The sequence below is a fragment of the Trachypithecus francoisi genome, unplaced genomic scaffold, assembly GCF_009764315.1.
Source record: "Trachypithecus francoisi isolate TF-2019V2 unplaced genomic scaffold, Tfra_2.0 Lachesis_group3, whole genome shotgun sequence".
Taxonomy (NCBI): Eukaryota; Metazoa; Chordata; class Mammalia; order Primates; family Cercopithecidae; genus Trachypithecus; species Trachypithecus francoisi.
In genome coordinates this window covers 131,256,894-131,270,829 of record NW_022681468.1, presented here as the reverse complement: position 1 = coordinate 131,270,829, position 13,936 = coordinate 131,256,894, and the positions used below count along the sequence as shown (strand labels likewise).

The 13,936-nt window shown below is 36.8% G+C and overlaps 1 protein-coding gene and 1 non-coding gene across 3 annotated transcripts in view; both read right to left on the bottom strand.

Moving 5' to 3' along the window:
- Positions 1-2,827: 2,827 nt before the first annotated feature.
- Positions 2,828-13,936, bottom strand: part of ADAM10 (ADAM metallopeptidase domain 10) — a 158,318-nt gene continuing 147,209 nt past the window's right edge. For both annotated transcript variants that reach the window (XM_033189966.1, XM_033189967.1), the window contains exons 15-16: positions 7,334-7,460; positions 2,828-5,094 (exon numbers count right to left, since the gene is read on the bottom strand). In XM_033189966.1, the coding sequence (XP_033045857.1) occupies positions 5,000-5,094; positions 7,334-7,460 (222 nt within the window). In that variant the 3' untranslated portion in view covers positions 2,828-4,999. The remainder of the gene's footprint in view (positions 5,095-7,333; positions 7,461-13,936) is intronic.
- Positions 7,869-7,972, bottom strand: LOC117071931. Its single transcript, XR_004432652.1, has one exon. It is a non-coding gene; the product is annotated as a small nucleolar RNA U13 (small nucleolar RNA).

The following is a 13,936-nucleotide window of genomic DNA, read 5'->3' as shown; positions in this document are numbered from 1 at the left end:
CTTTGGCCAGTGGTAACTTCTAAGGTGCCTCCTGAATCTTTCTGATCTGGTACAAAAGAATGTTTCCCAGACTCTTCTTGTACATTTCTTTCTTACAGGGGAATTAGTGATTTATCCAAAGGAGTCTGCTTCCCTCGAAGAAAAATGGTCCTTAGAGACCACAATTAGGGCACTCCATTTGACTTTCATTTGAATTATGTCTAAAGCTAATCAACTTAATAAAGCATGAGTCTTCTATTATTGTTTCCAACAAATTCATGTGGCTGTATATATGTGGATTTCTAAGGATGGGACTCTGATTTTTTAAAATATATATTTTTTAACTGTGGGAGTATAACTTGGTACATCTATCTGGGAGACAGTACCATCATTTTTATCAATGACCCTCAAAAAACTTTTACCCCAACAATTCCACTTTTAGGAATTAATTTTATTATTAGGCTGAGGATTTTCCTAAGAATCATTTAAAATTCTTTAGAAGTGTTTAAAATAATAAATAATGTGGAACCTAAACGTCCAAACAATGGGAAATTGGTTAATTAAAAACATACAATACATCCATATAAATATTTACAGTAATTAATGTGATATACAATATCAATGTACTGTTAAATAAGAAAGGTGGGTTACAAAAGTGTGCATATTATGTTTTTGTCACACACATGGAAAAAAGTCACGAAGGCCAGATACCCAATTTTTTTTTTTTTTTTTTTTTTTCGGAGACAGTCTTGCTCTGTCACCCAGGCTGGAGTGCAATGGCGCAATCGTGGCTCACTGCAGCCTCTGCCTCCTGGGTTCAGAAATTTCCTGCCTCTGCCTCCTGAGTAGTTGGGATTACAGGGATGTGCCACCACGCCCAGCTGTATTTTTAGTAGAGACGGGGTTTCACCATGTTGGCCAGGCTGGTCTCGAACTCCTGACCTCAAGTGATCCACTCGCCTCGGCCTCCCAAAGTGCTGGGATTACAGGTGTGAGCCACCATGCCCAGCCCTGCCAGGTACCCAAATCTTAACAAGTGCAAACTATACCATTCTCTTGTGTTCCCACTGCTGGTTTAGGATTTGACTTCCCTGGGTCTCCCAAATCCATAGTACTCCTTCATCTGCTTCCAAGTTTCCAAAATTTTGTTCTTGTTCAATTCACCTTGTCCCTGTTGAATTACCCCCACACCCTATCACTTTAGTGTAGATTTCAGGAAAAAGCAAAAACTAATCAGTATTTTGCTCAACGCTCCGTTTTACCTAGCATCCTGTTGCTTTCTATAGGACAAGAGATGCTCTGAAGAGCTTATCAGTTATAAAATACATGAATTTCTACTGAAAATAGTACATGTATGTATATATCTAAGACACACAAACAATATAGCAACATAAAACAAAGGGCTAATTTTGCATCCTAATCATATAAAGAGTTGAATACAGAAACAATAGGGAAAAAACTAAACAGGTAATAAAGGGAAAAGTATATCAAATGGAAGTTGTTTTTAATCAAGAACATAACATGAGAGATGCTGAAACTGAAGTTGTCTTCTGCGGGGCAAACCAATCATCTTTCTAGTTTCTAAGAAGTTCAAAGTGGTTTTGGGGAAACTAAAATTTCTTAGAACTTTAGTGACTTCTCTAAAGATGAACTGTCCCTGGCAGCTGCTTTAAAACTACATCTCGCTTGCACCCTGGTTTTGGGAGACTTTGACCCTTTAAATATGGATAATGAATATCTCTTCTGGTACTCCTGAAGGTGAACTGTCCAGGTTTGTAATGCTTGACACTCTGATACTTTCAATTAGAAATACTTCATAGGAAAATATTCTCATGCACAAGCCCCTGAAATTTCACAGCTGCCAAGGACACCAATCCCATCTTTGAGAAATAATAATAATTAGGTCTTACTACAGGGACAAATACAAGGACTTAGGGTCGAGTAGTTTGCTCAGCTTGGACAAATCAGATTTCACTATTCTAAGACTGTGACAAAAACGAAGTACCCAAAGCACAAAGTGTTGAAGACACCTCACAAAACAAGACTGATCAGAGAAAGTTGTCATTTACTTAAATAAATGCTTCCCCAAACCACATGACATTGCCTGACACTACAGGGAATGCTAAATCCAGAAGCAGTTAATAAATTTATCTTATTTCTGATTTTGTTTGTGAATTGGTGTCTGAATTTATAAAACTGGGGAGGGAGAAGGGGAGGGAGAGAGGAAGGCAGAGAGAACGGACTGTAAACAGAATTTAAGCATTCGATTATAAGTAAAAATAACTAATTTATAATTACCCAAATCAATCAAGATTGAGTTTCATAAATAACTAAACATAATATACATTTGATACTCCTAAATTAACAAAGTGATTCACAAAGTATTACATATTTACTCATTTAACAAGTACAGCTAACCTTGACTGAAAAAAGAATTTGAAGCAGATTACCCCATGCAGGGAACTATTCTGGGCTTACAATTCCTTTTCTAGATAACACTGAAATGTCAATTCTCTCCACATTTGCTATGAACAGAAAAATGTTGGCTCAAAATTTTAAATAGACTTATCATTAAATTAGGCTTTTTAAAATAAATGAGGTACTTAGCATTAAAAACTTTGAAAAACACATATAAACAAGACCATAAGTTTTCAAAATGACTCACCTCTTCCACCAAGACAAGCACTGAATATTGATTAGAAACAACGTAATGCAGTTGAGATTAGTTGGGTGTTAAGAATAAAGATAATCTATACTCTTGCAGGAAGAGACAACTGTAAGAAAACCTGCCTTGTGGGAAGTTTCTTGTGATCGTTCTCACAAGTTCAAAGAGTATAGAACCTTCAAGTTGATTTAATCAAGTCTATTTATTAATGCATTTCAAGTTTCAAAAAACCTTACATCTTTGCACAATACTTTATTTTTTGCAATTTTTAGTAAAAATTTCCAAAGTGAACAAAAAAAGATACTGTATAAAACACAGTGGACATTAAAACTGACAGTAGTATTAGATCTCATTTTTCTTGATCCTTTTATTTTACCACATCTTGTTTCGCAGTGGAAAGAGTTCAGTGCATGTTTCTCTTTTCAGAAAACATTTAACTTAGACTCAAAATAAAATAGGGCAGTGTGTGTACCTGCCAAAACCCTACCACAGGATAACATTACAAGCAAAAAATTTACATGTTCCAAAGTCTACCACTCAAGAAGTTACTAAGAACTCTTGCAGAATAAAAGTCACCATTTTAGAAATGCAAACCCACTTCCAACCTTTGCACAGTCCAAAAACAAAGGCATTTAAATGATTTAAAAGCAATTACATACATATCTACCTACTTGTTTTTAGAATTATTTATAGTCTATCTGGGGTTTCATGTACAAAATTTGTCTCTAAATCATGTACAAAAAGCTGTATTTTGAAAAAGTCACCACATACTGTACAAGTTTACAAGGAAGAGATCCCATTATTTTCTCTAGCATTTTTGGCCTTGCTGGCTTGCGTCACATTATGAGAATGATTGTGTAAACCTTATACTCTTAAAAAAAAAAGGAAAAAAAAAAAAAAACCCAAAACATAGAAATCTTTACAACTTTCTCTAAATTTGCCTCCTATGTAAAGTCAGGAAAATCATAGCTTTACTTCTAATTGAAGTGATGTGGTTGGAAAACAGAAGCAATAAATATGTCACAAGCTTCAGTTTTTGTAATGCCCCTTCTATTTCCTGCATAGCAATAAGCCTGTTAATACGTTAAATGTTTTTGCTTTCTCTTTCTTTAAAATGCCAATTATTTACATCTGTTTATCTGTTTCAAAAATAAATTTGGAATGGGACATTGTGCTGTTTCACCTTCAATGCTGTTAAAAAATTTTAGGAAAAAAAATGTCAGAAGGCCTATCTACAATTTTAACTACTACTTAAGCAAATTACTCATCTTTAGTGGTTACCAATGATCAGTGATGATATGCTGAAAAAACTGTTCAAATATTTTGATAAAGACACAGCTTTTCTTCTCTGTATCAGACAGAAAACATAATTAGCATATTTCAGATATATGAAAAACACAAATAAGTAGGCTACAAATAAAAAGAATCATTTCATTGACATAATTTCTATCAAAGCATGAATAAAATTTCACCTATCAATTGAAAAATGGAATTGAATTAGAAAGTTTAAAAGACGTAAGCAGAAACCAGACATCTACATCATGAACTCTGAAGTAGTATATGCTGCTATTTATGTCCAGTTTGCACAACACTCAACTGTGTTCTTCAGCATAGTCACTTGTGCCCGTAGCAGCCATGTGATAAAGAAAAAAATGAGTATCAAAACCAACTCCATCATAAGAAAAAGGTAAATTGATTTTCATTTCAAAACTGCCTGTGTAAAGCATTACAGAATCCTGGACCACTGAATACCACCATTCTCTGTTATCCTGAGTATGTCAATTAAACAGTAATTTTTCATTAAGAGTGGAAAAATTTTATAATACAAAGAAACATCCATATTGCAATTTCTGTTTACAATTGCACACAGAAGTACAGTGTACATAAGAAATACATGTCTGCATATAACAAGGTATGTACATTGGCAAGTGATGTCTCCAATGTTGAGGTGGTCGAGCCTCCTAGCCTTGATTGGCAGTTGAAAAAAATATATGTATTTCAATTTGTGGTAAAAGTTTATTGAGAGCCAAGTTTGCCTGCAAGTGAAGAAAATGCAGCAACGAAGAACAGGGAACACGGGGCACATAATAATATTCTAAGACTTTGTGCCATTAAGTTAAAAATATCTGTTCATAAGAAAATTGGGTTCCTTTTCCACCTCCCACCCCCAAATTGGAATTTTCAGGCTTTAAAATTTAAGTAATTCCACCTGGTCTGAGGACATGATCTCTTGCCATTTTTTCTTCAACTGTTACTTGTGAGGGTTTAGTTTGGAGATGATGACTTAATAGGTTTCTCTTTGGAGTGAAGTTTTCCCATTGTAGGCACTAGGAAGAACCAAGGCAAAAGCTGCAGTTAGCGTCTCATGTGTCCCATTTGGTAACTCTCTCGGGGCCGCTGACGCTGGGGTTGCTGAACGGGCTGTGGAGGTCTCCTCCTCTTTAAAGTGCCTGTGAGCCACAAACAAAAGCAAAACAGATTTATCAATCATGAGCTTTTCAGTCTTTAAAAGCAAAGCTGCTGTTTCAATAAGAAAGGTTTTAGTTCAGTGCTGTCCAATAATATGGGCCACCAATGTAATTTAAAATCTTCTGATAGCCGTAATAAAAAAGGTTTAAAAGGTGAAATAATTTTAATATTTTTTATTTTATTTAAATTAATATAGCCAAAGTGTTATTTCAGTATGTAATCAATATAAAAAATTACTAACAAAATATTTCATTTTTTATACTAAATCTTCAAACTCTGGCACGTATTTTAATTAAAACAGCACATTTCAATGGAAACTAGCTACATTTCAGTGCTCAACAGCCACAAGTATTAGATTAATCTAGATTAATATCACAGATTCTGTGGATGGAATCCATATGAGGGAATTACTGTCTTTGAGCAAACGCCTTAACCTGAGACTCAGATGCCTACACTGTAAAACAGGGATGATAATTAATGTATGTTGTAAAGATTATATAATTCATATAAAAATGTTTAACACTTTTTGTGAGGGTTCAATAAATGACAGCTAGTTTTCTAAGCTTTTAAAGGTGCTATTTATTTAAAATGAAATTAATATACACATAAAATGTTTCACTGAATGAGACAACAATTGGTAACAGTATCTAAAAAGTGTCATGTGGCCCTTTGAACTTCCTTAAATACTAACGTAAGTTCCAGAGTGCTAACTAACACTGTGAATTTAAGAAAAGCAATGACATGGCCGGGCGCGGTGGCTCAAGCCTGTAATCCCAGCACTTTGGGAGGCCGAGACGGGCGGATCACGAGGTCAGGAGATCGAGACCATCCTGGCTAACATGGTGAAACCCCGTCTCTACTAAAAATACAAAAACTAGCCGGGCGAGGTGGCGGGCGCCTGTAGTCCCAGCTACTCGGGAGGCTGAGGCAGGAGAATGGCGTAAACCCGGGAGGCGGAGCTTGCAGTGAGCTGAGATCCGGCCACTGCACTCCAGCCTGGGCGACAGTGCGAGACTCCGTCTCAAAAAAAAAAAAAAAAAAAAAAAAAAGAAAAGCAATGACATAAAAATCAAATTTTCTCTAATTCTCACTAAGATACTGTCCTAGCATGACTATTGGCCATCTTGCCCCAGACAGGTAAATGCAGGTGAACAATTGAGGGAAAACAGGGAAAAAGCATAAGAAATCTAGTTTTGAACTACTTTGTGTAAGGTAGTGGATTTGCCTGAGGCAAGACACTTTATAAGAAGTCTGAGAGCAGCAGGAGAGGGAACTGCTGTCATTTAGCTCTGGTTCTCCCCTGCCGCTGCCCTGAGACAATGTCTGTCCCCACACCTGTAGAGAATAGCTACGAATACCTTGGAGAGGGGGAGGGATAAACCGAGGGGACTAAACAATACGAAAGGTTTATTTCCTATCCTTTTCTCCTTCCAATGCCCACAGCTCATCTAAAGAGGGTCCTTCCTCATGCTATGTCTCCCTGAGAGGAAAAAGGTGGAGATCAGAACTAAAGAGTTGTTTTCAGAAATGGAGAATACTTGACTATGCTTATTTGGTGAATGAATCCTCTACTCTAAGACTTTCCCACAGACTGGGATCTGTATTTCCCCATAAGCATCACCCTGGGGGAAAATAAGCTTACGTGCCAGAAAATATTTCAAGAGCACAAACAGTTAAAACAGTAAGAGAGCTGGGCGCAGTGCACGTGCCCGTAGTCCCAGCTACTTAGGAGGCTCAGGTGGGGAGGACTGCTTGAGTTCTGGATTAAGTCCACCCTGGGCAACATAGTGAAAGAAAGAAAAAGAAGGAAGTGAAGGCGGGAGGAAGGGAAGATGGAAGGGAAGGAAGGACAACAATATGAGAAGCACAACTATTAGAATAGAAAGATCAATAATTTTAAAGTAGTTTACCATAATCACGACAAGATGTTAGAATATATATATGTATATATATAACCAAGAAAACAAATACCAAGCAAAATTTAAAATTTCTAGTTCTAAATATTCAGACATTCAGATAAATCAGCATTAACTTAGCAGTCACTGCCCAGACTGGATTGACAAAAAGCACACAAATATCAACTAAATCATTCATCCAATAATCCCATTCTTAAGGAGAAAGTACTATAACATTAGTTACTAAAGACTCATTTATAATTCAACTCTACCTGCTAAACAATTCTGAGTTACATAAACATGTATCTTGCTCAAATATTCTTACCTGGAAGTGGTTTAGGAGGAGGCAACTTTGGATTACTACTTGGAGTGTGAACACTGCATATCTTAATAAATCCAGCCATTAGCATGATCAGAGCAATTCCCATAAGTAACACTGCCCACCAATGAGCCTAGAAATAAACAGATTTTTCCACTGAAAAAAAAAAATCTACAAAATATTTTAGAATACCTTTTACAGTATATAAAAGATAGAATAGAACACAGTATATTGTAATTTTTAAAGAACATTTGTTTAGGAGTTGTATACATATGTTAGATATTTGCACATGTATATTGTTTAAATATAAAAAAAAGTTTAAAGGAGAAAATGGAAATCACCCATAATTTCATCTCATAGAGGAAACTGCTCAATCTGATTTTTTTCAGTCTCTTTTCTACATATAACGACATTTGTCATACACATGAACACAAATACAAAACTGGGGTCATCTTGCATATAGTTATATTGTATTTTCCCATGTTATTAAATATTTTCTGGTTTATATTTCCTTTGTGTTTTCCCCTTACTCTTTTTTCTCCCTCAAATGGGTAATGTGACAATGCCCTAACAAGGTCTGAGGGAGGCATATCTTACATAAGAGTGTGCAAACCCAATCATCACACTTACGAACTACAAAAGGATCTCCTCTTACTCTTATAGACTATGTTTTGTTTGCGTTTATACTTTCCATGGCTTAGAAAGCATGTAACTTGCTTTAAATTCTACTAGTGAATAGATTTTAAAATTACTCTTTAACCTATATTGCTTTCTAATTATCAAAGTTAAGACTGGAATTCTCTCTCTTTTGAGACACCTTTTTCCTCTTCTATTTCATTTGGAATCTGAGACTCGGACTAGTTATGAAATCACTTTTTATATACATTCGTTTTCATTACATTATACATAATATCTTTATTTTATTCATTAGTTTATAGATTAACTATCTTTAATTTTAAATATGAAAAGTGGAAGAAAAGGCCGGGCGCGGTGGCTCAAGCCTGTAATCCCAGCACTTTGGGAGGCCGAGACGGGCGGATCACGAGGTCAGGAGATTGAGACCATCCTGGCTAACATGGTGAAACCCCGTCTCTACTAAAAAAAAAATACAAAAAACTAGCCGGGCGAGGTGGCCGGCGCCTGTAGTCCCAGCTACTCGGGAGGCTGAGACAGGAGAATGGCATAAACCCGGGAGGCGGAGCTTGCAGTGAGCTGAGATCCGGCCACTGCACTCCAGCCTGGGCGACAGAGCGAGACTCCGTCTCAAAAAAAAAAAAAGGAAAGAAAAGTAAAGTGGAAGAAGACATATATTTTAGCAGCAGGCAAAGTTCATCCAGTCTTAGAAGAAACCAAAACTTCACTTTTAAACTGAACTATATTAAATAAATCAATTAGCCAAACAGAAAAACCTTCAAAAATTATTGATAAATTTATAGGAAAATTAATGTGTCTAGTCTCAAATTATATTTTGCAATTCCAAATATTCAAACTTTGTTTTAAGACCACATGTACTAATAAACATCATACAAAATATTTACAACTTTAAAACTGAACCTTTACTTAACACAGATCATTGTAACACATACATAGTTACTACTGATTGTTTCTAGCAAAACTCCCACTTAAGATTTTCTATGACTTAGGAACTTAAACTGAGTACCACTTCTACACTGTTTACTTTTTCCAGCAGTCTTTATGTAATTAAAGTAATACTAATGCTAATTTTAGCATTAATGAGAGAAATGCTAAAATTAAAAGGCATGTTGTGGCAAAATATCCCAAGCCACTTTTTCTGTATGTACGTAAAGCCTTTCCTACTTTATAAAAATTTCTTTTATTTTGAACTCAAACTTAAAGAAAAGCTGCAAGTACAATTCAAAAACCTTTTAAAAACCTGAGGCCGGGCATGGTGGCTCCCAGCACTTTGGGAGGCTGGGGCGGGTGGATCACCTAAGGTCAGGAGTTCGAGACCAGCCGGGCCAACACGGTGAAACCTGGTCTCTACTAAAAATACAAAAATTAGCCAGGCATGATGGCAGGTGCCTGTAATCCCAGCTACTTAGGAGGCTGAGTGGGGAGAATCGCTTGAACCCGGAAGGCAGAGGTTGCAGTGAGCCAAGATTGCGCCACTGCACTCCAGCCTGGGCCACAGAATGAGACTCCACCTCAAACACACAAACAAACAAAAACAAAAAAAAACCTTTTAAAAATCTGGAAGCACCTCAGAGTAAGTTGCTAGCACCATGCTGTTACTCCTGAACATTTTAGCATATAATTTCTACAACATAAGGGTGGTTTCCTAGATAACAAGACGATCACCAAAATCAGGAAATCAGGGCTGATATATTACTAACATTTAATCCTCAGACCCCATTCAGGTTTTGCCATTTGTCCCAATACCATCCAGTTCAGAATCGTGTGCTATATTTAGCCACCATGTTTCTTTACTCTCCTTTGATTTGGAAATATTCCAGTCTTTCCTTGTTTTTTATGACCTTGATACTTTTGAAGATTACAGGGCAGTTATTTTGTATGGGAATGTCCTTCAATTTGGGTTTCTCTGGTGTTTCTTTGTGATCAAATACAGGTCACACATCTTTGGTAAGAATATCACAGATGCTGTGTTCTCACTGCATCCTATTCAGGTAGTACGTGATTTTTATTTCATTACTGCTGTTAACTTCATCACTGGATTAAGGTGTTATCTGCCAAATTTTACCATGATTCTTGTTTCCCTTTTGTAGACAATGAATATTTTGTAGGGACGTAATTTGGAAGTATGTAAATACCCTGTTCTTCTTCAAACTTTCAATGTATTCATTTATTTATTCCCTCATGGTTTCCTATTTTATACACATATAATCAGTTACTGACATTATTGTGTTTTTTGAACATGTCCTCATCATTCTTTGAGCCCTTTCTTACTTTCTGGCCCAATAAGAAGTTCCAGATTTATCTTGTTCTTTCCCTACCCCAGCCTTGGAATCTGCCATTTCTCCAAAAAGCCCTGGTTTCTTTTAGTCCTACCCCTCCTATGTAGACACCTTCCTCATCCTACTTGCACTCTTGACATCCCATGCCAGTCATTCCTCCACAGGGGTGCACTTCTCACTCTACTTGGGCTCTGAAACCCCATACTGGTAGTCCTTCCCCATCCCACACCTTCCGAAACTGGTCAGGTTCTAACACTCTGCTCTGTGCCACTGCAGCTCCCCAAGTTTGGCGTGGATGCCTACCTTGCTTGGGCTCACCTAATGGCTTTAGGAATTAACTGCTTCAACAAAAGGAGAGGGAACAAAAAAGGGAAAGAGATATATACATACATACATATACACGCACACACACACATTACTTATATATTCAATTTTAAAATCAAACTTGGAATTATTTACACTTGAGTGTCATTTCTCAGTCTTAAACATTCTCAGATTAGATTTCTGTACAGAAGAGTCCCACAAACACCTTCCTTCTCTTTATTTTCATGTTTATTGTTCAGTCTGTAAAAACTGTATCATGGTTGTCCCTCACATTGCTTGTTACTGCAGGGACTGCAAACTAAAAAGCTTACATGGCAGGTAAGGTGGAATGCAGTTCAACTTTAATGCTTAAAGATCTGATTTTTCAAGAGAAACAATGTATCGGAATTTTTATTTAAAATCTATTTTTAAGTGCTGGCAAACTTGTGAGAAATTTCTTAAAACAATGTGTAGACTATAAAAAACATGCTGACAGGGCTGAATCTGCCTTGGAAATTAAAACTTTACAATCTACTTTTTAAAAGCTACTTCTTGAGACTGCCAGATTTTTTTTTTTTAATTTTATTTTATTTTCTATAAAAATCAGGTTCAGAGTTCTGCTCTCCTTGTTAGTCTTTAGGATGATGTTCCCATTCCTTTACTATATAGATATTCCATAGACTCCTATTGTTTTTTGTTTTTATTCATCCTCAAATAACAGACCTGCTACTTATCGTAAGACAGGGTAGAAGGCCACTCTCAGTCTGTCACAACAGTATGGGACCATTTTGAGTAATGCAGTTTAGCATCTCTGGCCCCCATCCATCAAATGCCTGTAGAGCCCCTTCAGTTACTCTGACAACAACCGTACATTTCCAAACACCTGCTGGGGAAGTAGCAACATCTCTAATGTGAGCCAATCCATGAGTGCAAAAGCTTAAGAGTTTTCCTACTAGCTTTCTCAGGTTGATAGGCAAGTTGGGTAAAGGAGATACAGATCTATTCCTAAAGTTATTATCACCTTGAATATATTTCCTTCCTTCAGCTTTACTTTCATTTTTATGAAAATATGGCCATCAGTGTTATGGCTACCTAAAATATGGAACTGACCATGTTACTCTTTTGTGTCAAACCCTTCTTTGAATGCTTCCCACCAAAGATTTCCAAGACAGACCATTATGTAGGAGAGAGGAAAAACAGCAAAAGCAAAAACTTGAGCACACGATAAAGTACAGCAAAGTGTATATGATTCCACCTTTTTAAAAAGTATATATCCTTAGAATAGTATAGACAGTTTCAGAGAATACACAAGAAATCCATCCTGAAAAGACTGGGGGTCCGGGGGGAAAGGCCTACTTTTGAATGTAGTATTACTTTGTCAATTAAAGAAAGAATAATCAAACTTTTCAAAAGAAAAAAAGTAGAAAAAAATGTTTGTTTTGCAAAATTCATACTTCTGTGACTTTTTCACAGGCTCTATCCCCATAAAATATTTCTGTACTCTCTACTTCTACTAATTCTTAAGAACTTAGCTTGGCCAGGCATGGTGGCTCACGTCTGTAATCCTAGCACTGTGGGAAGCTGGGGCGGGTGGATCACCTGAGGTCAGGTATTCAAGACCAGCCTGGCCAACATAGTGAAACTCCATCTGTACTAAAATACAAAAATTAGCCAAGCATGATGGCAGGTGCCTGTAATCCCAGCTACCTGGGAGGCTGAGACAGGAGAACCGCTTGAACCTGGGAGATGGTGGTTGCAGTGAGCTGAGATTATGCCACTGCACTCCAGCCTAGGCGGCTGAGTGAGACTCCATTTCAAAAATAAAAATAAAAAAAGAACTTAGTTCTGGCGTTACCGCCTTAAAGGCTTTTCCTAATAGGTTCTCCTAGTTCTGTGAAAACAGCATAAAGACTGAAGATACGTTTCTCTGGCCTGTGTTCTCTATCCCAAACTGACCTGTGAGCTCCCTGGACTTATATCCTATTACCTCAGTACCGAGCCAACAAACACAACACCTGTTGAACTACTTATTACAAGTAAGTCAGTATTTAAATACTGACCTTGAAACATATCTAACAGCTCATTTATTATTTCTAGATTGCCTACACATACAAATAATGTGACAAAGCCGTTACAACAGAGATAGGACAGTAAAACTGGTTTGGATATATTTAATGATAGTCTTTTTAGTACCTACACACTCTTCTTTGTTTTGTTTTGTTTTTTCTTTTAAAAGACAGGGTCTTGCTCTGTCGCCCAGGCTGGAATGCAATGGTATAATCATGGCTCACTGCAGCCTTGCCCTCCTGGGCTGTAGTGATCCTCCTGAGTAGTTGGGACTACAAGGTACATGCTGCCACACCCTGCGAATTCATTTATTGATTTATTTGCGTACACAGGGTCTTGCTAGGTTGTCCAGGTCGGTCTTCAACTGCTGGTCTCCAGCAATTCTCCCTCTTCAACCTCCCAAAGTGCGAAGATTAAAGGTATTAAGCTACCGTACCTGGCCTACAGATTTAAATAAAGCACCATACAAGTATACACTATGGCAGTAAGAGAGGCAGACTGGAGACAGAAAGCCCAGATTTAATAGAGGTTAAAACTGTAGAAAACAAAGGTAAAAAGAACCTAGTCCCAGTTCAGATCAACAGATATATAATAAAATATGGCACTCAAGCCCTTGAGAACTTCCAGTTCCTTCTAGCACAGTATTACTGGCTTTCTTCTAAATTTTTTCAGGTAACTATGTATCACAAGCCCAATGCTAGAGATGTTTTAGTGGCAATGATAGTAGCTTTTGTGAATTTAGCGTGTGGGGAAATGGAATATGGCAACAGACAGAAGATAGCAAGAAAAACTAAACAAAACAACAGTGCATCTGAAAATATTAGTAAGTACGGCCACCTTTGATAGTTTTTCTTTTTAAAAGAGAATGAGTTAAATGCTAAATTGCATGCTATCTCCTTTAAACATACTATAAAATCAGGGAAAGGAATACTAACTAGGCTAGTAAATGTAAAATATGCATTTCTCTCAAAAGAAAAGATCACAAATTGCCCACCTATTAGCCTGAATGAAAGGGGAGCTGTCATTCATTCAATGAACACTTACTGAATGTAAACTGAGTGCCAGGGTCTTATATCTCAGAGACAAGGGTGTTAAGCAAAACGTTAGGGACAAAGAGAAGACATCCAACCATTTTTCAAAAACTCAAGAAGTTTTTCAACTCAGAAAATAATTCTACATAAGAAACAGAGAGACGATGTTTAATACAGGCACTTAAACATAGCCAATAATAAAGTAAAAAGTCAAAATTAAATAGTCTAATTTATTATGTATTAATTACAATAGTATTTAATATGATAATCTAAAT